The following is a 25,453-nucleotide window of genomic DNA, read 5'->3' as shown; positions in this document are numbered from 1 at the left end:
GATGTATTTGGATTTCTTTCTCTTTATTCTTCTCATGTTTATTAGTGGTTTTTGATATATGTTTACCATTGGGTTTGCGTATAACCTCTTCTGCATGTAGCAGTGTGTATGAAGTTCAGGGTCATTCTTTTCTCCTCTTCTCCCCATGTTTTAGGCATATGTTATTATATTTTATATCCTTTTTTGTGAGTTCCTTGACCGATTTTTTTACAGAAATATTCATTTCTATTGCATTGATGTTTCCTACCTCTCTTCTTCTCTGTATTAATTGTGGAGTTGGTCCCTCCTCCGGCCTTTACACTGCTCTCTGGTTTAACTAGGGACTGGCCAAGTTGAAAACATGGGACAGGTGAGCTCAGAGTCCTCCTACAGACCATCTTCCCAGGCTCCTTGTTTGCTTTGTTTTTGTTCTGTGCAGTGTCTTAATCCTCCAAGGATAAATAATCTTAATGTTCTCTCCCAGAGAAGTGTATTCTTCTCTTCAACTCATTATTATTAAACACCTCTGAACCTTTTACTGTGTGAGGCCCTGGGAATTCAAAGATAAACAAGACAGGATTTCCTCTCTCAAGGGCTTAAGAGTCTGATGAATTAGATAAACATATTAGCTGACACGGAATAATAAAAAGGAAACTCAAAAGAATCCAACCCAGCTACAGAAGGGAGAGGGGCTTTGGGAAATGTTTCCAGAAAACTTACATTTGATCTGAGTCACGTAGTCTTAAAGGATAATAAATATTTAGCGGAAGGCAGAGGGGGGAGAAGAAAAGCGGGGAAGGTGACAATGAGCTCCACTGGGCGAGGCTTTCACGCCAAAGTGATGGTTTGAGGAAGAAGATGTCTAGTGCTCTTGGGGCATAAAGAAAGGCACAAAGTGTCAGGACAAGAGAAATTAGCTCAGTGGAGTCCGGATCACAGAAGATTTCCTGTCCATACCATGGTAGAGCGGCATGGTCAAATATTTGCCTTAGCTAGTCCTCTCCAGGAGAAGGGAGGAGACGAACTTCAGAGAAACAAGTCTAAATAGCACAAGACAGGTAGTAAACTGTCTTGGTGGCCCATGGAGGAAAAACACAAACGATCAAAATGGCAGCACAGACAAAGAACAGGAATCATTTATGAGAAAAATTAGTGATTATAATAGGCAGGGGCTTGGATAGATAATTAATAGATGAGAAGAGACAATGGGGAAAATGAGATGAGTCCTAGTGACTTTAGTGAAAAGAGACCTTCCACAACCTCCACCACCTTATCTGTACCCACGAGCTCCGTCTGTCTTCCTATCATCAGAGGTGAACATATGTGTATCTAAGGCCTTTCTCTCCATCTGTGAACTGGATCCCCACCCGCTTTCCTACTTAAGAACCCTGCTCCCGAACCTCCGCCCACCTTTTCCCCACATCATTGGTTTTCCCCCCTGTCCTGGATCATCAGAGAAATCTGCAGTTCTTTCCCTCACTGAAAACAAAAACAGGAAAAAAAAAAAAACAACACCTCTGTTGACTCCCACTACCTGTGCAGCTGCTATCCTCACGGTCACCAACTCTCCTCTTCCTCTTCCCCCATCCCTCCCAGTCAGGCTTTTACCCCACCACATCCCCACACCCATTGCTCAGTCCTCGGGACTCACCCTGGTTGATCTCGTTAACCAGAATTACACAGCTGATCATTCCTTTGTACCTGAAATATTTTCTTCATTTGGCTTCCAGGATGTCACACGCTCCTACTTTTCCTGCTACCTCATGGTATCTTACCATAAACCCAGTGAAAAAGACAGGTGGCTGACATGTTTGTTTATGGCCTCTTTAAGGATAGTCTTTTAATGGGGGTGAAACAGACATAATGAAACAGAGCAAATTAGGTGGGTACATTGTAGCCAATGCAATGCTGCTCAGCCCTTAAAATGAATGAAGTAAGATGCTTGTAAAAGGGAATCAGCCAAGAAGTTCAGGTCGGTTAGGGAAGGAGGGGCAGTCGGGGGAGCCTCTGCTGAGGAAAACAGACACCAAGAGACAGGAAACTTCTGTGGATCCATCTCAAAACCTAATATTGAGTGGGGAAAAAAGGCTGCCCAAAGATCCTTGCAGTGTAATATTCTGTATGTATATTTGTAAACTCAGAAAACAATACTATACACGATTTATAGATATGTTTATGGATAAGTAAAGTATAACACCTGGATGGAAATGATATGTAACAGTTTTCACATTTTCCTCTGTGTCTTTCTGCATATTTGAACTATTTCCTAATTAGAATTAAATTAGCTATAGGAGCCAGGCCTGTGAAGAAACCTAGGGCAGTAGGATCAAAGGGCCAGGTGGCAATGTTAAAAGAAGAATTCATCCTCTGAAACTTGGGAGGGAGGTGGAGCGTAAAACTAAAGGTAGGAAGTGACTGGTTTCGAAACAGGAGTGCGGGAGTTGAGGGAAGTCATGTCTGACAGCTTCAGTTTACTCACATGAAACAGAAAGGGCACACTGGGAGCACCGAGGGGTTGAGGAGAAGCTTTGAGGAGGGTGTCAGGGTCACTGAGGGTAATATGAGAAGGGCTGGCCACGGACCAATAGAAAGATTATCAGAGGACACTAAAGGCACAGTTGACTTAAAGCAGCCGGTGGCGCATATTTGAATTTCTCAAGTAGCCTGTGCAGGAGGCCTAGTGTGACAGCCAAGGGTGGGGTGAGATGTTGGAGGCAGGGCGAGAGCCACTGAGTGAAGCCAGGATTGGGGCGGGGAGGGAACGGCCTGGAGGAGGAAAGCAGAGGGAGGCAGGACTGGAAGTCTGGTGAGGTCAAGGGGCGGGTGAGAGGCTGTGGGGGAGGGGGAGGGGTCAGAGACCTGCAACAACACTTGGGGCCATGTGGCAGTGTGTCCTTCTCGGGGCAACTTAGTCTCTGCTACCAGAAGCCACTTGATGAGGCAAGTTGCTTCCAATTCTCCTGGGATCAATAACCGAGCTGCTATTACAGCATCACAAAACAGAAAGTAAGAGACACGGTCGGTTCACTGGGTTGAGGGTCACACGGGACTGAAAGCCTATGTGTCCGATGGATCAACAGCAGAAATGTCACAAAGGAAAAGTTATAAAGTAGAGGGAAGTTAGTTGCCCACTAGTGACATTTTTTAATTTCTCAGGTTTCACTGGTGTCCTATCCTACTAATGAACATTAATAAAAATAAGTTATGCTTACCCGGGCAAGTACTTTTGTCCCATATTCTCCATGAATCAGTTAAGTATTACCAAAGATCATTTATAAACCCCGGCAGTACGGGTCCTGTAATTTATCCTTATGGCTACTAGATGGCACTATAGGCTTATTGCTTTTGCGCGTGGTCACCAATATCCGCTCCCAGTTCAATGAAGATTGTTTTAAAATGTAATAAATAAAACATATGACTTTACAACTAGTTCTTAATAATTCAAGAATCTGATGGCTTTTGGAAGATGCAGTAAGAAAAAAATGCTACACCTTCCAAAGCTCCCCGAATGAGAGCTTTGCTAAAGCCTGACCCAAGTCCCGGAAACTGCAGACACAACCGAGTGTGTCACACACGTGTGCATTGTCCTGTGGGAGGAACTTTAACTAGAGTTTAGAGTTCTCTAGGACCTTCCTCCTGTGCCAAGAAAGACGTCGACTACCATGACTCTAACCCCTAGTTACTCACACCTGAGTTCATGTCTTTATGATTTCTAAAAATGAATTAAGATGCAAGTAAAATAGCTTCTCAGATGTGTACAGATGTCCTGCCCAATTTGTGAATGGGACAAGAGCAGTGTTTTTTTTAATTTTTAATTTTTTATTAACATATAATGTATTATTAGCCCCAGGGGTGCAGGTCTGTGAGTCATCAGGCCTTTATAAGCAGGAATGGATGGTGCCAAGTTGTAGCCCATGCATAGAGCTAGGTAGAGCGACCACGGTATCCGGCAGAGATGTGGCTGAGAGTAAGGAAACACCATGGTCAGGGACCCGTGATCTGGTGGATAGACACGGAGATGGGAAGCAAGAGAACATGGCAGACCCTGGGGCAACAGTCCAAAAGTCAGAGTCCAGGAGCAAGTGCCTGGGACCAAAGTCCTAAGTGAAATTTCCATCCACAGTGGGGGTGGGGACAATCCCACTCAGAAAAACGGGCAATGACGGTCGGAGAAAGAAGAGAGGACAGTGTCCGAAACAGTTGAAAGCTCTGTTAATGCACAGGTGTAACTTTACCACTAAGTGAACTTTAGCTTGGTCTCAAGCCCCTATTTTCATAGGGTTGCAAGAAAAAAAAAAAAAAAGATCTTAATCTGAAGTAGCATCTTTTTTGAAACGCACTGAGTTTGGGGTAAGAACTCTAAGCTCAATGGGGCTTCTGTGTCCAGCGCTGCCATCCGGTGAGTGGGCACCCTGTCTGGGTAGGACTGTCTGCGGGGGGGGTCTGCTGTGGGTCAAAGTCATGACAAGCTCTCTGGCCTGGGCTGCGTGTGACTGTGGCTCCCAGGAGCTGGTGACCCCTTCTGCTTCTCGGGACCCCACCTCAGCTCTCCCTGCTGCTGCCAACCCCTTGACACTGAGCCCCGTCTTCTGGCCGGGTCCGACCACCCCCATCCCAGGAGTTCTGGAGCATCTCCGCTCTCATCACAGCGATCCCATGGCAGGCAACAGTCACCCAATGCATACTTGTTGATTAAATGACCCCAGGGTTCCCTCGCGGTACCCTTCCTCCTTCCTCAGTCCTTTCTCCCTGCCGACTCGGCTACCCTCGCCCCCCTCAACACACGGTTCCTGTCAAAGTGAACAGCATTTACGCTTCCAAATGTGAAAAAGGCAAACATATCCTGCTTTACTCCTAGGAGGTTGATTTCGAGAGCTGAAGGAAGCCTATACAATAGGTACTGGGATGGCTCCACAGAGAAGTGACAATACTGAGGTTTTGAGAACTTTAAGTTACTCCACTGGGGTCGCAGCGCTGTTCAGAGAAGCCCGTCAGACTGGAGGGCTGCAGCTCTCAAGCTCTCTCTTCTGCTCTAATGGATTGTTGTTGTGTCCGCTGTCTCGCTCAGACACAATGGCAATGGCTACATCGAAGACGTGGAAGTAAACTTCATCGTGTGGGAAATACACGGCAGGAACGACTACAGCTTTAATAACACCATGAAGAAGGTACGGCGTCTTTGAATTGGAGTAGAGCTTAGCACGCAGTGACACCTGCCGATCTATTTTCCATCTGTATATAAATTATGTAAGGAAAGTAGAACTGACTGCATGTGGGTAGAAAAAAAATAGGACCTGTGTATTATATCTTGTGGCTACCGAAATTCATTTACAACAAAAGAAGCCTTATGAAACAGGTCATATGAAACAGACGTAAAGGGATCAGAAAAAGATAATAATGTTTATAGTAGGGTGATGCAATCCTAGGTGAGTGTTTTCTTTTGTCTCCACAGTGTAGTCAGTGTTCGATTATTTATGGCTCTGCCTGTGGCTCTCGCACATTCATCTGGCGGGTGCTACATTAAAGACACGCGCTCTAGGCTTCCTCTCACTTGACTTCCTTGCGTCATTTGACCCACTGACCTTGGCTTCACTTGTCCCCACACTCCTCTTCTGACTGGTCGATCTCAGCCTCCCTGCTGACAACCCTTTCCACTTTGCAGGCCATGGCAAAAAGGCCTCACCACCTCCCACCCCCAGACTCCACTCCTGACCATCATGACCAAGCGTCTCCACAAACAGCATATGGATTCTGACTTTTCCCCAGAAATCTCGTGCTCAAAGTCAGAGATTAGACATAGCTCCTTCCAAAAGAGCTTTCTCATCGATCAGAGACCTTAATTCTCCAAGAAGGAGACCCCACCCAGGTAGTGGCCAAGAGACAACGAGTTCCACCTGCTACCTGCTCCGGGCTCCTGCAAGAACCATCTTTCGGTGCTGGGGTCAAACAAATCCATCCCACCACATTCCTCCTACACTTGTCCAGCCCCCGAAGTGTGAGTCCTTCTGGCCTACTCTGTCCTCACAATCTCATCCCTAAACTCTTCTGTCCGTCTTGCACCTGGGCCCAGATTCCCATTATTCTCCACCTTCTCAAACTCTTCTAATACACCTTAGGGCTAAATGACCCTAGATACTTCTTCAGGAGACATTCCTCAAAAAATATAATTTCCCCTGTTTTTCTCTCAGATCAAGGGTACTCTTGACGGGCTATGGAATCAAACCACTCCCTAACCCACACTATCGTTTCCAGATCAGTATCTCCTCACCCTAATCACAGTGTCCCTTGTTTGAGACCCCTGTCATCCAGATGGCGTGGACCCCATCTCCCCCTGTCGCTGTCACATACTGAGAACTTGAATGGGTTCTCTTCCTGCCCTGAAAGCAATTACAGTTAAGTCCTGTGAGTTTTTGCTGGGAAGAAGCTTTCTGAACAGGAAGGACCCTTTCTGGTCCCATTTGCAGCTACGTGGGCCATGTGACCGGCTCTTATGCTGTGGAATGAGCAGAAGCGAGAGGTGTCCCTTCCACGATGAGGTGCTGGAGAAGGGCTCCCACGAGCCCCTGAGCTCCTTAGCTTCCTCCATAGCAGTCGATCCCAGTGACAGTTGGAGATGGAGAGATGCAAGCTGGATGAGAGGAGTCCGGTGAGGGGACTCTTCGAAGTGCCACAAGACAGAGAAGCCCGATCCTCCACTGTGAGGAGCGCCACCCATAGAGACCATCCCCCCCCGGGGCATCGGCACTGGACTATGTGTGAGCAGGAATTCAACTGTGATGTGTGAGGGCCCTGAGGAGTGGGGTTTGCTGCGCAACAGAGGCTGCCTCAACCAACACAGCTCCCCCCGTTTTAATTACATTTAAATGCAAACACTCCAGTCTATGGCCTCAACCCCCAATTCTCTAGCTCTGTGGGTGTTCTTCCCACTAACTCTCACCCTTGCTTTTCTTTACACTGTCTAGACATCCACCAGATAGAGCCCTCTGCCCTCTCCCTCTCTGCCATCCCATGTTTCCTCTCCTTTTCCCATCTAACTTGAGCTCTGTGGGTCTGTCCTCCAGCCACCATCTCGCCCATATCTCCAAGTCATCTTCCCCAGTGTTGTTCCTATGCACCCGATGGCCACTTTAAACATCAATCATTCAGCCTCATCCATGCCTCTGTCCGAGCTGCCAATCACTTCTAGAAAAAAAAAAACCAAAATTACAGTAACTGGAATTAGGGACTCAACTATTAGGAGTGAAGGCTGAAAACAGAATTGGTCAGCTGGAAGAGGGGTCAGAAGGAAATGCCTAGAACTATGCATAGGGAGGTAAGCTGATTGAAAATATAGATAAGAACATAATGGAGATTTACTGCCTAGCTCTAAGGAATGGGGTCCTAGAAAGAAAAGAGAGAGTGTTAGCCAAAAGCAATATTTTCCCAAAAGGCAAAAGACATCGAGGCACAGAAAAAGTAATCTTCATCCAGAAATGCTACTATGAACATTTTAAAATGAAAAACAAAGAGAAAATCCTTAAAGGTAGCCAAAATAAAAAAAGAAATTTACTCTCGAGAGAGTAGCAATAAGACTTAAGGCTGATTTCTCTATAGAAATAATGCAAACTAGAAAACTTTGAACAAAAATATCTCCCCCCCCCTTTTTTAGGGGGGGGAAGAGCAAAGGGAGAGGGAGAGAGAGAATCTGAAGCAATCTCAATGCCCAGAATGGAGCCCAACACAGGACTTGATCTCACAATGCTGGGATCATGACCTGAGCCAAGATCAAGAGTCAGTTGCTTAACCCCCTGAGCCACCCAGGTGTCCTTGAACAAAAATATCTTTAAATTACTGAAAGAAAATAAATTCCAAATCCAAAATTCTATATGCAATGAAAATAGCCCTTTAAAAATAAAAATGAACAGTAGAGAATGCTTTAAAAGACACATGAAATTAGAAGAAGAAAAATTTTAAAGTGAAAAGAAACAATGGGATAAAAAGGATTTAAGAAAAAAGTGACAAATACTGAAGATAGGCAAAGAAGATCCAATAGATGGGTAAATGGACACCCTGAAAAAGAAAACCAGATGGGCGCCTGGGTCATTAAGCATCTGCTTTCAACTCAGGTCATGATGGCAGGGTCCTGGGATAGAGCCCTGCATCGGGCTCCCTGCTTAATGGGAAACCTGCTTCTCCCTCTCCCACCCCACCTGCTTGTGTTCCCTCTTACTGTCTCTCTTTCTGTGTCAAATAAATAAATAAAATCTTTTAAAAGAAGGAAAAAAAAAGAAAACCAGAATAAAGGAACAAAACTGATGCTAATCTTTCAAGAAAACATCTCTACCCCACCCCAAGCAAAAAAAGTCTTGAAGCTTCATATTGAAAGAGCATAGCATATACTCAAAATATCAAATCAGAACAGCCAACCCAAGTGGACTTATAGGCAAAAAAAAAAAAAAAAGCAATTTACATATAAGGAAAATAAAATTAAATTATAATTTTTATAGCAATGCTTTATACCAGGAAAAAAAATGGAGTAAAATATTTAAGATACTCAAAGAAAATAAACACAAACCAAGGATTTTATATTCAGTGAAACTGATGACTCTAGAAAAGGCACAAACTACTATTAACATGTCAAACGCTCAGATGATATTGTTCCCAGGAGCCCTTCCTGAGTAACTTACTATATAATGAATTTCAAACCACCAAAATCACTAAAGAGATATCAACATAAGGACTAGAGGAAAGCATTATGTAGTATGGAGTTACTTGCAAAGTGAGGGTTAAAAGGGAAAAAGGATAATATACAATGGACGTATTCTCTGACAATAAAGATATAACACAACCATAAAATATGCTAGGAGAATATGAGAGCATATGCTGGGGAAAAATATAACTTTTCAGAAATCGTGATCGTGGGGGGTAATATTTATATGAGTTATTCTGATCTTGTGAGGTGTGTAATGTGAGATATTCTAATACTGTCATTCTTCAAGTGCTGTTGAAGTAAAAGCGAGGAGATGCATATGTAGTATAGAAGTTAGACAAAACATCCTGAATTTGAACAGGACTCAATGTAAACTCATGAGGTATTAGAAACTCATATGATCTGGATATAAATATGTAACTGTCTTGTTCAGAGAGAACGAGATAAATTTTTCCTACACTGCCCATTAAAATCCCTAGAAACACAACTGCTCAGTACCCACATGGCTGTCTTGAAATATCATTTCCCACTAAAAGTAACTGGGGATTCTTAGATAAGTAGCTGATTCCAAGCCTGGGGGAGGAAACAAACATGATGAACTTGGGACAGTTTGACGTACCCAATAGCAAGGAGTTATCAAAGACTGCTAGGGTCATGTCGAAAGCAATCAGAAGTCAACTTGAAGAGGTTGGCTAAAGATGGGACAATTAGAGCTTCCTTACAGATAGTTATTACAATATTGCTCAAACCCATTAAATATGTTAAACCTATGAGTTCATAATGAATTTTTCAAAAAGGTCACCTTTGGAGAATAATAGGAAATCAACTCCTTATTTTAAAAAGTGGCAAATAAAGGGAAAGACACCAATATTTATCCTACCGTCCCCAAATGAACTATACTAGTGAGTAAAGAAATAATAGAGAAGGGAAACTATCTCTTTATAGCATGTTTCTAGTTGACAAATGGAAAAAAAAAAAAGAGAGAAAGAGAATATCACCATTTTAAGCCCACATAATAGAGGTTACTATGAATAAATTTATATTAACCAATTTTGACAACAAAGAAATGGATAAAACAGACAGTTGCCTTAGAAAACACAATTTACCAAAGTTCCTGATATTCTAAGAAAGAAAGAGACATCTCTAATCCCAAAACAGACATCTCTAATCCCAAATGCCTTTCCTGATGAAGTCTACCAAACATTAAAAGAAAATTTTCCTTCAGTTTTCTAAAAACTCTTCCAGAGTATTAGGGTGGGGAAAGTACTTCCCAGTTCACTTTGTGAATCCAGGAGGGCCTGATGAGGACCTTAAAAGAAACGGGCATTATGAGCCGATCACACCATGACCACAGACACAAAGCACCTAACCAAAACACTAGCAAATCAAACTCAGCGGTGTTTCTAAAAATCACACATCTAGACAAGTTTTGTTTATCTCCTAACTGGAGAGTTGGAATATCACTTGAAAATCAAAGAAATCTTCTCTAGTGACAGAATAAAGAATGGGCATGGGTTATTATAATAGTTGAAAAGTCATTTAATTAAAAAATTATTCATACATAACATTATTTTTAAAATAAATCTTGGAATTCTCAGGGTCATGAGTTTAAGCCCCACATTGGGCATGGAGCCTACTTAAAAAAATGAATAACCCAAAAATAAATCTTGGAAAATTATAAGTATATGGTAACTACCTTAACCTAATAAAATGTAAATACAAAAAAAAAAAAAAAAGCCTTAGAAAACATCTTACCGGGGCACCTGTGTGGCTCAGTTGGTTAAGCATCTGCCTTCAGCTCAGGTCATGATCTCGGGGTCCTGGGATCGAGACCCACATCGGGCTCCCTGCTCAGCAGGGAGTCTGCTTCTCCCTCTCCCTCTACCTGCTACTCCGCCTACTTGTGCTCTCTTTCTCTGTCAAATAAATAAATAAAAATTCTTTTTTAAAAATGATTTTATTTACTTACTTGAGAGAGAGAGAGAGAAAGGGAGTGAGAGGGAGAGAGAAAGAGAAAGTGCACAAGGTGGGTTGGGGGACAGAGAAGCAGGCTCTCCACCAAGCAGAGAGCCCAACATGGGGCTTGTTCCCAGGACCCTGGGATCATGACCTGAGCCAAAGGCAGACGTTTAACCTCCTGAGCCACCCAGGTGCCCCTAAATAAAAATTCTGAAAGAAAGAAAGAAAGAAAGAAAGAAAGAAAGAAAGAAAGAAAGAAAGAAAGAAAGAAAGAAAGAAAGAAAGAAAGGAAGAAAGAAAGAAAGGAAGGAAGGAAGAAAGGAAGGAAGAGAAAGAAAGAAAAGAAAACATCTTGGTGGTGAAAATTTGAAAGCTTTCTCTCTGAAGTCAGGAGTGAAACAAGTGTGCCAGTTATCACCATTTCTATACAACATTGTTCCTGATCTCTGTAATAAGACAAATAAACAGTAACAATAAAAGTATGAGGATTGGCAAGGAAGCGAGAAGATGGTCAAATTCACAATTAACATGACTTTATGTGAAACACTCAAAATTAGTGAGTTTAAGAAGTTCTTTCGTGCAAGGTCAATACACAAACTTCAGTTGTTCCCCTGTATAGCAACAAACATTTAAATAATGAAAAGAATTAAATATATATTGTTCAATGACATTAAATATGCTAAATACTTATGAATAAATTTATATACAAACATATGTGTATATAATTTTTAATACATTTTTATTTCAACTCCAACTAATGTACAGTGCCCTACTCTCAGGTGTACAATACAGTGATTCCACACTTCCACACATCACCTGGGGCTCATCCCAAGTGCCCTCCTTCACCCCCATCACCTACCTAACCCATCCACCCACCCACCTCCATTCCAGCAACCATCAGTTTGTCCTCTGTAGTTAAGAGTCTCTTTCTAGGTTTGTCTCTGTTCACTTTCCTCCTTCCCTCATTTGCTTCTTAAATTCCTATATGTACGATTTTTTGACAGAGTGGTTGTTTAAATGAAGCCCAGACATGGAAGTCAATGACGAAGCTTAACCAGAACCTTCCACTTGAAGAAGCCTGGGGACCTGAGGTAAGGAAAATAACCCAGCAAATTTCATTTATAATAACTAATTTGGCATTTCAGGATTAACCAAAGTTTGATGGAAACATTTTGGATTTAAATTTGTTTTTGCAAATCAAATCCAACTTTTCTATTGGGTTAATATTGTGATTTCAGTAATGTATCATCTTAATTTCTGTTTAATATTCCATGGCTCCTGAGTTACTAACAATTTTTTTCTTTTTCTTTTTCTTTTTTTTTTGCTGAAAATCTGTGTTTGTAGATTTATTAAATGACTGACAAACATGCTAAAACATTGAGAGTGAGTCTTTCTAAAGAACACCTGAACTATCAATTCTTGTACAACTGAAAGATCATGGGGCGCCTGGGTGGCTCAGTCAGTTAGGCGTCTGCCTTCAGCTTAGGTCATGATCCCAGGGTCCTGGGATCGAGCCCCACATTGGGCTCTCTGCTCAGCGGAGAACCTGTTTCTCCCTCTCCTTCTATATTCCCTCCCCCATGCTCTCTCGCTCTCACTCTACCTCAAATAAATAAAATCTTTAAACAAAACAAAAACAACTGAAATATCATATCTGAATGCTAACTATCAGTCCTATACTGCTTTCAATTTTTTTCAATCACACTTTCTTGAATTGAAATTAGTTTATGTTATTTGGAGAACCAAATCATATCTCATAAATAAAAGTGACCTATATGGTACCTGGGTCCATAAAAATCTAAACCCTACAATGGGAATGTTACTTTGCTTCTACATCAGAATCTATTCATGTCAAGACAGATACATACAAATGATTGTATTATCCTCTGTAGTCGCAGCTCCAAACATCCCACTTTCCATCCACCATGTCCTATCCTTCCAGCACCATAACCCTAGAACCTTTACTCTAACAATCCTTCAAACAATCCTTCAACCTCAAAATGACCCAACCACCCTCAACCCTGACCCCAGGTTCTCTTCTTGCTCTTTATGCTGCTTAAATTCCATGGTCAATAATTTTATCACTCTATTAACGTGTACCCTCAATTCCTCCCTTCTTCTCACTTCTTTAGACTTGTGTGGCTAAATCACAACCCTAGTTAAATCCCAACTATCTGCCTTGGCAGCTGACTCTGGTCAAAGGAATACATACACACGCGGATTTGTTTCACCTTCTTTTCATGATTAAAACAGTCCTGCAATACTGCCCAACAAACATAAGTATATTTCTCCAGCTCATTCCCATTTCCCCCCTAGCTACTGCATACTTTCTCCTCTCCCCTATAATCTCCAACACCTCTTCCCCTAGAGAAGGACCTTAAGGTTTTTATCTTTGTTTCCTATTCAGAACTATAAACACTGTTTTTCTTATGCTATTGGAAAACCAGGAGACTTAAATCAACCATATGAGATAATCAACAAGTCTAACTATAACCATTTAATTTGGCCTGGGGACCATTCTGGAATGTATGTGTTTCGTGTGAAGATCCTGGATCCAAACTATAGGTGAATATAAATGTTTTATTGTAATAGTTTTAGCATTTATTTAAAGGGATAATGATACGGTTGAATATAATTTCTATTTTACAAAGCCCAATAAATGATTTACACTAAAACATGGCAACATCACAGAAGGCAAGAGGGAAGACCATAGCTAGTAGGAAAAATAAAAATGCCATAGAGTCTGGGGTCACCACTACAAGAAGAGTTTCACAAAATGCTAAATCAAAAAGTTATGTATACCCTCATGTTGATAACATTATTTAAAATAGCCAAGACATGGAAGCAACCTAAGTGTCCATTAATGACTGAGTGATAAAGAGAACATGGTATATATAAATATACAATGAAGCATTATTCAGATATAAATAAAGAAGGAAATCCTCTACCTCAAGAAAGAAGAAAAATCTCAAACAACTCAATTTTACACCTCATAGAACTAGAAAAAGAGCAAAGCCCAGAGTTAGTAAAAGGAAGGAAATCACAAATATCAGAGAGGAAATAAATCAAATAGAGAGTAAAAAGATGACAGCAAAGATCAAGTAGACTAAGAGTTGGTTTTTAAAAAGATAAATAAAGTAGACAAAATTTTAGCTAACCTCAACAAGAAAAAAAGAGAGAGAGTACTCAAATCAGAAATGAAAGAGAAGTTACAACTGATACCAAAGAAATATATAGGCTCATAAGAGACTGTTATGAACAATCATACAGCAACAAATTAGACAACCTAGAAAAAAATGGGTAAATTCTTAGAAATGTAGAACTTACCAAGACTGAATCATGAAAAAATGGAAAATGTGATCAGACTGATGACTAGTGAGGAGAGTGAATCAATAAGAAAAAACCTCTCAACTAACAGAAGTCCAAGACCAGATGGCTTTACTGGTAGATTCTACCAAACATTTAAAGAAAAATATCTATCCTTCTCAAACTCTTCCAAAAAATATAAGAGGAAGGAAAATTTATAAACTCATTCTGTGAGGCCAACATTACTAATACCGAAGCCAGACAAGGATACCACCAGAAAAGAAAATTACAAGTCAATATCCTTGATGAACATACATACAAAAATCCTCAATGAAATATCAGCTGACTGAATTCAACAATAATTAAAAGGAATCATATACAATGATAAAGTGGGATTTATTCTAGGGATGCAAGGATGATTTGACATCTGCAAATTAATCAATGTGATATGCCACATTAACAAAATGAAGGATAAAAATTGTATGATCATCTCAGTAGATGCAGAAAAGCATTTGACAAAATGCAACATTCATTTATTATAAAATTCTCAATAAAGTAGGTGTAGTAGGAACATACCTCAACATAATCAAGGCCGTAGGACAAACCCACAGCTAACATCATACTCAGTGGTGAAAAGCTGAAAGTCTTTTGTCTAAGATCAGGAACAAAGATGAGAAACAAAGGTGCCCACTTTTATTTTTATTCCACATAGAGTTGGAAGTCCTATCCAGAGCAATTGTAGAAGATTCCAATGAATGGAAAGACATTCAGTGTTGGGAGAACAAATACTGTTAAAATGTCCATACTACCCAAAGCAATCTATAGATTCAATGCAATCTCTATCAAAATTCCAATGGTAGGGACGCCCGGGTGGCTCAGTTGGTTGGGCGGCTGCCTTTGGCTCAGGTCATGATCCCAGCGTCCTGGGATCGAGTACCACATCAGGCTCCTTGCCCGATACATAAATAAAATCTTAAAAAAAAATTCCAATGGTATTCTTCACAGAATTAGAACAACCCTAACATTTGTATGGAATGACAGAAAGAAACAAAACCAAATAGCCAAAGCCATCTTGAGAAAGAAGAAGAAAGCTAGAGACATCACATTCCCTTATTTCAAATTATACTATGAAGTTTTGGTAATCAAAATAATATGGCCCCAGCATAAAAACAGATACATACATTAATGGAACAGAACAGAGGGGCCAAAAATAAACCGAGGCATATGTAGTCAATTTATTACAAAGGAGCCAAGAATATATAATGGGGAAAGGACAACCTCTTCAATAAGTGGTATTGGGAAAACTGGACAGCCACACACAAAAAAAATGAAACTAGACCACTATCTCACAGCATACACAAAAATTAACTCAAAATGGATTAAAGACTTGAATGTAAGAGCCTATGCCATCAAGCTCCTGGAAGAAAACATAGATAGTAAACTCCTTGATTTCAGTCTTGGCCATGATTTGTTTGGACTTGACACCAAAAGCAAAGGCACCTAGAATGAGAATAAACAAGTGAGACTACATCACATGAAAAAGTTTCTGCACAGCCAAGGAAACCATCAACAAAATGAAAAGGCAACCTGTGGAAATCACACATCCAATAAAGAGTTACTATACAAAATATACAAAGAACTCATACAATACAATACAATACAATACAATACAATACAATACAATACAATACAATACAAAAACAAACAATCCAATTAAAACATAGATTGAAGATCTGAATAGACATTTTTCCAAGACAGACAGATGGCCAATGGGTATCTGAAATGGTATTCAACATCACTCATCATCAGGGAAATGAAAGTCAAAAACTCAGTGAGATATCCCCTCACACCTGTCAGAAGGGCCTGTCTCAAAAAGACAAGAGATAACAAGTGTTGGCAAGGATGTGGAAAAAAGGGAATCCTGTGCACTCTTGGTGGGAATGGAAATTGGCACAGCCACTATGGAAAACACTATGGAATTTCCTCAAAAAGCTAAAAATAGAATACCATACGATCTAATGATTCCTCCCCTAAGTATTTATCCAAGAAAATGAAAACCCTAACTTGAAAAGATGCGCCCTCCTGCTCATTGTGGAATTATCTACAGTAGCCAAGACATGGAAATAATGCATGTCTCTGTCAATGGTTGAATGGATAAAGAAAATGTGATAGATGATAGATAATGATAGAGTAGATAGATATATAGATATATTCCTAGATACATGTCTATTTCTATATATATAGTGGAATATTATTAAGCTATAAAAAAGAAAGGAAATCTTGCCATTTGCTACAACATGGATGGACCCTGAAGGCATTATTCTAGAGTCTACTTTGGTTTGAATCCTACTCTTGCCACTGGTAGATATGTCATCTTAAGTGAATCTCTTAGTATCTGCGCTTCTTCTTTATTTGTAAAATGAGTCTGTAACACTGATCTTATAGTATTCTGAGGATTAAATGAAAGTACCCAGGTAAAAATCCCTAATTTTGCTCAGTCAAGGTAATTTCCTTTCTTCTCTTTTCTCCCACATGAAGATGGGTGAAATGCTATCATGAATGTTTATTTAGCTCTGTCCTGTCTCATTCCAAGCAGTCTGCTGAATCGTGAGAGATAGTAACTTTAGAAATAATCACACAGTGCCCTGTATCAAGCTCTGAACATCCTTAGCTTCCTGAGTCAGCCTACAGCAGGTGAACACCACAGGCTCTTTGGGCAGAAAAACCTGAATTCAAATCCCAGCTCTGCTGACAACTGCAAACTTTTGCAAGTAGCTTAACCTGCCTGAGCCTCTGTTTCTTTCCAAAAGAAACGGTAGCTATGAGGATTAGGCAGATAACTCACGTAGGGCATTTGGTCCACCGCCTGGTACACAGCAAATGCTCGTTTAGTATTCATTCTCAACAAGTACTAATGCTCAGTAAAACATTATGACTATTATTAACATTATGCTTATGGTCACCTTGGGACCCACTATCAAAACGATGTCAAGATGTTAGGAGGGCAGTGAGGGTGCACTGACAAGCTGAGAGAAATCGTGCCGCAAGCAGCCCGAGTCACACGTTTGGAAAAATCACCACAGCTGTGATGTAAATGCATCCCTTCTCTCCAGTATTGAGGAAGTGACACCTTCATTAAGATTATCTATGAGTCAATCATTACCATAAAGATTTGGAGGGAGGCTTTTCATATATTGCATGTAATTTAATCGTTAATATTATTTGTCTCATTTACAGTTTCTGTAACCTAACAGCTATATTTGCGATAGAGACCTTCGGAATGATTCCCAGGTAATGCCTTCTGCCTAATCAGGCTCTAGCAAGGGAAGCTGTAAAAGACAGGGGTGGCAGCCAGGACAGGAAAAGCACGTCTCCCCCATTTCCCTGGGACCCTACTACTTCTGCCTCTTATGTTGACGTTCTCAAATTGTATGTATCAATTATCCCAGGGACACAGCAGGAAGGAATTTCTGAGAATTGTTGCTGCAGCTGGGGTCCCATTTTGTCCCATCCCCTCAGCAGCCACGGTTTTCCCATCAAACACGTCCTTGAACCCCACCTAAAGGACAGATCATGGGCTGCGGCGGGGGGCTGGGAGGAGACGGTGGCTGGTTGAGTCAGCCCTCACCCACCGGCCTTACCATTCTGATGTAACCAGAGACAGGTAGAAAGGCACATTCCCGGACTCCAGTCTCCTTGGAGAGCAAAGTCTTGATGCTAACACTGGGATCGCACATGGCTTTGCTTCTTCTCTGTCCTGGGCCTAGTTTTTTTGCTTTCATTCTTTCGTAAAATATTAATAAAAAATGGAAGACAAACAATGAAGTTACTCCTGGCCCTCCTCTAAATATTACTGACTCCTTGACGTTTTGTGCCAATGGAAGATTAATAGTGTAAATAACCCACAAATGAGATAAGCCACCCGTTGTTTCTAAGTGACTTTGGGAAACATCTATGGCCTTTGGCAGTGACTTCTCTTCCTCATTAGATTATTATGTTTAGATGAATATTAAGAACATAAGTGCACCCAAGTACCCACTGTCAGAAGGGGGCACTCGTGTGTTGGAGAGGAGAGACAACGGTGAAGGAGGAGTTCACCTCTTTGCTCACCTCCCTGGAGCTGGATCCCAGCAGCCAGGGGAAATGGTGCAGCTGAGGAGGTCAGCCCTAGGTTAGTGTCTGCAGCTTAGTCTCTGTTACACCTGAGCCCCGGAAGTGGGAGCGGAGGCAGAGCAGAGGCCAGCGGGCGGTGACCATTTTCCGAGTAAGAAAGCCTTTCTCATAAGCAAACATTGGCTGGAGATCAGGCTGTAGGAGGCAAAGATCTTGGCACTTACTTGTCTTCTGGAGGATTCAACCACTTCCCCCAATTTTCCACTGCGTCCTTTGGAGTTGTTACCTTTTAGACAGCAAACTCCCCTAAATCCTCAACTGTCCTCTGAGCTCCCCCTCTATGTCCCTCCCCCACCACCCAGGACCACTGCTTCACCTTCAGCCCTCTAGAGTGATGGCTGTTTACTTTCCAACGACCCCCCCACCAGGTGCCTCGGGACGCCACTACCACTTCCAGACCATTATTTATCCCAGGTCTTCTAAAACAAAACCAAAAAACAAACAAGCAAAAACCATTTTTTAAACACACACCCTTTTTTACTTACTATTTCCTTACATTTCCAAGTGTATTACTTCAATAACACCTGCTGCTACTTCCTTACCCACTCTGGGATTTGCGCCCCCACAAATCTGGCAAGCCCCCAACTACCTGCTTTTTCTGATTACACCTGAGCAGCCAAGGATTGGTGAAGAAAGTTACACAACAGGACAGATTAATCACCAACTTCATACAGGTCACCCAACACCACCTGAGAATCTTAGTACCTTTCTCTGGTCAACCAGTATCTCCACTCGCTGTAACTACCTCTGACCTCATTGAATCCGCTTCCTCCTTGGACCATCTTTCCTTAACAAACATCAGCTGAGCTTGTTTCCACCATTACAAAGAACTTAGAAGACCGCAGGCAGGGACACACCTGATTCCTGATTCCTGGTTTCAAACACGCCTACTAACACCTATGTCCATTCTCTCCTTTTTCCATACTGTTCAAATTAAAGACATTTTATTCCTCCCCTTTAAGTATAATTCTTCCACAGGTTCTTTGAAACCTCTTACCACTTTCTAAGGAAACTTCCAAATCGATTATTTCTTCTCTCTTTTATATGTTCCGCTTTCCCCCTCAACTAGATCCTCCCCATAGGCTTTTAATCACCCTCAAGTTTTTAATTTAAATGTAAGTAAAACCTCAAACTCTATCCCTCTCCAGCTGCCACTCTCTCTCCCCCATCCTTTGCGAGACAAACTTGTCAAAAGGCTTGTCTACAGAGTCTCCTTTTCCCTATGTTCTATCCCCATTTCTCCTAAACCACCCAATCTGCTTTCTGTCTAATTACTCCACCAATGACCTCTCCAGGTTGGTTTTTGAATTAAAGAACCACCTTTCCCAGTCTTGAAGGACTGGTCTCAGGTAGGAGATGAACCTTATTCTTCAGCCTGGCCCTAGCTGTTTGCTGTGTATCAAATCTTTGATTGTCCAAGATGCCTTTTTGGTTCCCAAGACCTGTAAGCGTCCCAAAGAAGAAGACCTCCATCAGCACCTAGATGCAGGCTGGTTGCAAGCTGGACCCTCAGGCAGCAGCTTTTAAAGAATGCAAGAAGGCCTCTTTCATGGAAAGACTGGGAGCTGGGCATTTTAGTACACTGTCTCTGTGCTGAGGGGTGCGAGGGGGGATATAGCCACTGCAAGTCCTCTGGACCCCTTTTGTCTGCTATAACCCTGTGGGTCTCATAGACACAAGCCCAGGTGGCTTTCAGAGCTAAGTGTTTGGGGACCTGTCCCTCCAGTGGAACTTTCATAAATTGGGACTCAATGTTGAGCCCAAACTCTTTGCTCCAGGGAGAAGCTGAAAGCTCAGAGTCCTGTCCTGGTCTTACGTTGCTGTGCTGGGTTTAGGATTTATGGTGAGACTGTGTCCTAGTCTCTTCTACCCATTCTGATGTGGCTATATTTTTTTCTCACACAATGTGTAGATGTTGCCCTTATCTGTTTCTGGATTTCTTTTGGAGGGAACTGTCCCTTAGGAAGCCATGGCATGGGTGTGACCATGGAAGGAGGTGAGTTCAGGAGCCTCCTAGGTCACCATCTCGAACTGGAGCTGGCCTAACCACAACCTGATAGATATTTGCCAGTCCTCATCTCATTTCACGCTTCATTGGTGTTGACTTTCCCTTTGACCGCTATATTACTTTACAGGTTTTCCTAAACTTCTATAGCCATGCTTTCTCAAGTAAAGAGAGCCTTGACCTCCTTTACTGGCCAGTAAATGATTTCCCTCAGGGCTCAGCCCTGGTCTTGTGAGCTTCTCCCTTTGGCAAGATCATCCACACTTGTGGCTTCAGTAAGCATCTATGTACGCATGACTTCCTAATCATAACTCTGGTCCGTCCAGAGCCCTGCATCCCACCGTCTATTAACCTCTTCTCTTAAGTGGCTCACAGACTGGTCAAACTGGACATGCCCCAAAATGATCTCATGATCTTATCACCCACTCCCTTGCCCCATTATTTGTCCCACTCTAAAAGGGGTCCAACAGGGTAATTGTATACAGTTGTCATTGTGAAGCTTCAAGAGAATCCATTCGCATGGGCTACAATATGACTGGTGCCTTCTAGAGATGAATAGTGTGGCAACCCTGTTTTCCAGAGTTCCTTCTCTTGGGAAAGAGCACATTGAAATGTGCAAGCCAAATACCTATGAGTCAAAAATGAAAATAAGAACCCCCCCAAAAGACAAAAAAACCCTAGAGTTGTGTTCATTTCTGTTTCCCCCAGCTCATCCAAACAGTCACTAGCTCCCATTCATTTAATCTCCTGAATTGTCCTCAAATGAATCTACTTCTTACCAACCCCATCACCACCACTCCAATCCAAGCTACCGTTGTCTCAGATGGGAACTACCACAATAGACACCTGACAGATCTGATCTCCCCTCATTCATTTCTATTTTCTTCTGGTTCATTTTCTTCACTGAAGCCAAAGTGATCTTCTCAAATGCTATTTTATAACTTGAAACACTTACGTTTCTTTCCTTAAAATGGTAACTCCTCAACATGGCCTACAAGACCTTCAATGAATCAGGCTACCGCCTACTTCTCTAATCTGGACTTGCATTATATTCCTCTCATCATCTTTGCTCTAGACCCACCAACCTCTCAGTCCCCGACCTTCACCATATTCTGTCCCATAGCAGGAACTTTGCACATTCTGTTTCTTCTATGTGGCAACTCTTCCTTCCCCTCTTTGTCTACTTAACCTCACCAACTGCATTTCCATTTAATTCTTCAAATTTTAGGATAATTATCTTTTCCTCCATGGAGGCATTTCTTGACCCTATCACCAGGTTAAATCCGGCTATAGTAAGCCTTCATTGCATTGTATATCTACTTAGTTCTTATCACAAGTGCAATTTTATATTTCTCTTCTCATCATTGATTAACAATAATGTCCCCACTAAAATGTAAGTTCTCTAAGGAGATGGGGACCATGTCTGTTATTACTTATCATTGTCTTTCCACGCACTACCCCAATACCTGGCTCATATCAGATGATTTGTCGAGTTAATAATTAACTTCCAAGAAGGAAACCATTCACAGGAGCCAGATTAAGCTTGTATCCACATAGGAGGAAGGTCAGAGTAAGAGGACTAGAACCCAGGGAAACCATAACACTGCAAATAAATGAGTAGGGCCTAAAAAGGAACTAAAAACTGAAGTCAGATACCAGGGCAGGACACCAAAGAGAAAGTAGCACAGTGTTTGGCCCAAGTGGTAAATCCACTCCGGTGGGAGGCAGCTATTGCAGAGTCCCAGGTGAAGGGAGAGATGTCTGGCACCCAGCTGAAAGTAGCATCTAGTAAGTGGTATACACATATGCACACGCATGCACACACACACACACACCTGATTGACCCTCCGGTGCCTCCAGTTAATGTGCCCCACAGTAAACCAGCTGTATTTACATGCCCTCGCTAAAGTGTTCTTCCTTTTGAATTTCCTCCATCAGTGAATGGTGACAACATCCTCATAGTCACCGCATGCCAACACCTGGGAGACATCCTTTACTCTCAAACCCCACATCTCAACAATCTCCAAGATCAATTCAGTCTAACTTCCAAATCTGTCTTAGATCTATCTTCTTCTCTCCACTTCCTCAGCCACAAATGAAGTCCTTCAACACACTTGCATTATTAAAAACTTCAAAACTGGGTGTCTCCCTCCACAATCATACTTCCCCATTCCTCCATTCTTCCCTCTACGTTCAGAATCATCCTTCCCAAATCCACACCCTGTAGCTTCATAAAAGCTGTCTCTCTCACCTCTAACCACCAGTCATTCCTCATCTCTACTACTCTGCCTACCACCTGAGCTCTTATCATACTGAACTAGTTTTAGTTCCAGAATGTCTGGGTGATTTTCAGGTTTCCCCATGCCTCCACAACTTTGCATAGCCATCTCCCTCAGCCTAAAACTCTATGCCCACCGTTTCTTCATCTACTTCCAGGCATTTTTATCTAGAGAACCCATTCTAAAGCTCCAAGTCCTACTCCTATCCAGCTAACTCCGCTAATCAGTTCAAAGTTCTCCTCCACTGAAGGCCTTCCTTAATGTCTGGCCCCCATGAATTTTACATTTCTTTCTCTCACTCTATTAATCATACTGTCTATTCTCCTCCATAGCCAACCTCTAACACTAAGGCAAACATCCTGAGGGTAGATAAGATGTCTTATTAATCTTTGTTTTCTGTCAGTGGCATAGGAACTAGCCGTTCAAAAATTGTTTGATTACATAAATTAAGAACCAAAGTGAGTGATGACTTCTATTGACTTTTTTTTTCTCTTCTTTCAGTCCAAGTGGCTACCTGGTTGCTGCCTTCCTCTTTATCCTGATGCTACTGTTCTTCAGTATTCTAGTTTTGAGCTATTTCCATTATATGAGGATTTATAAACAATATCTTTATGAGCCAATTAAAAGATATGATAGAAAACAAAAGGATAATTAGGAAAAATGAAAGTTTGTTTAGTATGGATATATATATATGTATATATGTAGAGTGTATATATATATATATATATATATACACACACACACACTTATATTACAAGTGTGTGTGTGATTAAGAAATGCTAAAGATAAGCACATAGTAGGTATAAACAAATTCAAGCTCTAAAAATGTCCTTAAATTACCCCAAGACAAACATTCTTATATCTACTATGTGTTATTAATTTTAAGGTGTTTACCCTTACCCTAAGGTTCTCCATATACTCTTATGTGACTTTTTAAAAAATTAAAATAAAACTAAATTTGCCTATTAAAATCCTTCCTAAGAATGAAAGTAAATTTTTGGAAGTGTGTAAATATGTCAAATACTTTTTTTTTTTTAGCTTGGGGGAGGGGCAGAAGAAGGGGGAAGGAGGAAGCAGACTCCTCGCTGAGAGCGGAGCCTAACTTAGGGCTAAATCTCACAGCCCTGAGATCATTACCTGAGCCGAAATGAAGAGTTGGACACTTAACCGACTGAAACACCCAGGAGCCCCTCAAATATTTATTTGCGTGAAACTTTTCATATGAAATCTCATATGGCTGTAGTTTATGTATAAAAGTCTTAATGTGTCCTAGATAATCTCTCTTAAATGTATTTCAGAAGTTTTTCTAGTGGTAGATTCACACATGAAGTGTACAGCTTATTGAGAATGAGAAGCTGCTGCTCTAAGTTTTAAGTTTTAGAATATGATTTTCATGTTCAGCATAAGCTTAATTTATCCAAATGTTACCACAGCTTTCAAACAATTAGTGTTTGTAATAGAGTTCAACTAGAGAAGCAGAACTTGTGGGAGGGGTGTGTGTGTGTGTGTGTGTGTGCGCACATGCGCATGCGTGTGTGTAAAGAGATTTACGAGAACTGGCTTGTGTGACTGTGGAAGCTAGCTAAACAAGTCTGAAATCTACAGCACAGACATCAAGAATAGAAGATCGCAAAAGATAAAAAGAGCAAGATGGAACTCCACGGGCACAGATCAAAGCTGCTATCCGTAATTAGAATTTCTTATTTTACCAAAATCAAGAACAAGACAGGGATACCTGCTATTCATCACTGTGTTGTAAGTTCCGACATTACAAGAGGAAAACAAAATGAAATGACCATTATAAATACTGTGGGAAAGGAGATTTTTTAAAAAATCCTCTCTTTCAATAACAAGATAATATGCCTAGGAAACCCAAAATTAGTAACAAGAATTATTAGGTTAAGATAACCTGATTTGCTCAATATGAGATAGATATTTAAAAATTAATACCTTTTCTAGGCGTCTGCCTTCCACTCAAGTCATGATCTCAGGATCCTGGTCAAGTCCAGCGGCCTCCCTGTTCAGCAGGAAGTCTGCTCTGCCCATGAGCGCACACTCTCTCTCTCAAACAAATAAATAAACAAAATACCTGTTTTCTCTATAATGTTATATAACAGCAATAGAAAAAATAAAAAGTAATTTACTCATTGTAATGACAAATTATACAGAATTAAATGTAAAAGGTGTATGACATACATGAAAACAATCTTCAAAATCTTTATTGAAGGAGGTGAGACAAAATCTGATAAAAATAATTAATAGGGGAAAAAAAGAAGCAAAACTACCCAATAGAAATGAGAGCAAAGAATATAGTCACTTTACAGTGGGGTATCCCACGTAGCCGATAAACATATTTAAAGCAACTATTTTTTAGTGTTTACTATGTGCCAGGAATTGTTCTAATAACTTACCTAACCCTTTTTAACAAGGCCTCGAGATGGGAGTGTTATTTCCCAATACAGAGATGAGGAAACTGGCAAAAAAGGTAAGTAATGTTTGTAAGGTCCCACAGCTGGTAAGAGATGGAGCTGGAATTCACACTCGGACAGGTGGAGTCCAGATCCGGGGCTCATGCCCCCAGGATGCTGGAGCTCGCCCGCCGTTGGGAAGATACAAACCAAAGTTACAGTGAGGCTTGCATTCCTCACCTGAGGGCACAAACTCGGAAGGTTAATACTCTTGGGAAAGAAGGAGGGTCAGAGATGGAAAGGAAATTCCCTTTAAAAAAAATTTTTTTATTTATTTGAGAAAGAGTGCAGGGGTGGGGGGCAGGGCAGAAGGGGAGGGAGAGAGAATCCCCAGTCAACTCCGTGTTAATTGTGGAGCCTAATGTGGGGCTGATTCCACGACCCTGAGATCATGACCTGAGCCCAAACCAAGAGTCAGATGCTCAACCGACGGAGCCACCCAGGCGCCCCAGGAAGGAAATTCTCTTGCACTTCAGAAGGAAAAGCGAATTATTTCAACTTTTTTGGAAAGCAATCCGGTAAGATCTATTAAAAATATACATGCTCTTGGACCCAGAAATTCCACTCTTAGGGATCTATTTATGGGATGAGATGG

General features: G+C 41.3%; 1 protein-coding gene across 2 annotated transcripts in view; it reads left to right on the top strand.

The window, feature by feature from the left end:
• Positions 1-23,058, top strand: part of CATSPERE (catsper channel auxiliary subunit epsilon) — a 145,238-nt gene extending 122,180 nt beyond the window's left edge. The window contains exons 18-22 of one of the 2 annotated variants that reach the window (XM_032862885.1): positions 5,048-5,147; positions 11,632-11,718; positions 13,035-13,192; positions 17,171-17,224; positions 22,892-23,058. In XM_032862885.1, coding sequence (XP_032718776.1) covers positions 5,048-5,147; positions 11,632-11,718; positions 13,035-13,192; positions 17,171-17,224; positions 22,892-23,045 — 553 coding nt within the window. In that variant the 3' untranslated portion in view covers positions 23,046-23,058. Of the gene's footprint in view, positions 1-5,047; positions 5,148-11,631; positions 11,719-11,971; positions 12,038-13,034; positions 13,193-17,170; positions 17,225-22,891 lie in introns of those variants that run through there. The other variant, XM_032862886.1, reaches the window with a different exon arrangement.
• The last annotated feature ends 2,395 nt before the right edge of the window (positions 23,059-25,453 follow it).

Source organism: Lontra canadensis, unplaced genomic scaffold (genome assembly GCF_010015895.1).
Source record: "Lontra canadensis isolate GAN:19392208 unplaced genomic scaffold, GSC_riverotter_1.0 scaffold24, whole genome shotgun sequence".
In the NCBI taxonomy this organism is placed as follows: domain Eukaryota; kingdom Metazoa; phylum Chordata; class Mammalia; order Carnivora; family Mustelidae; genus Lontra; species Lontra canadensis.
This window is presented reverse-complemented; position numbering and strand designations above follow the sequence as displayed.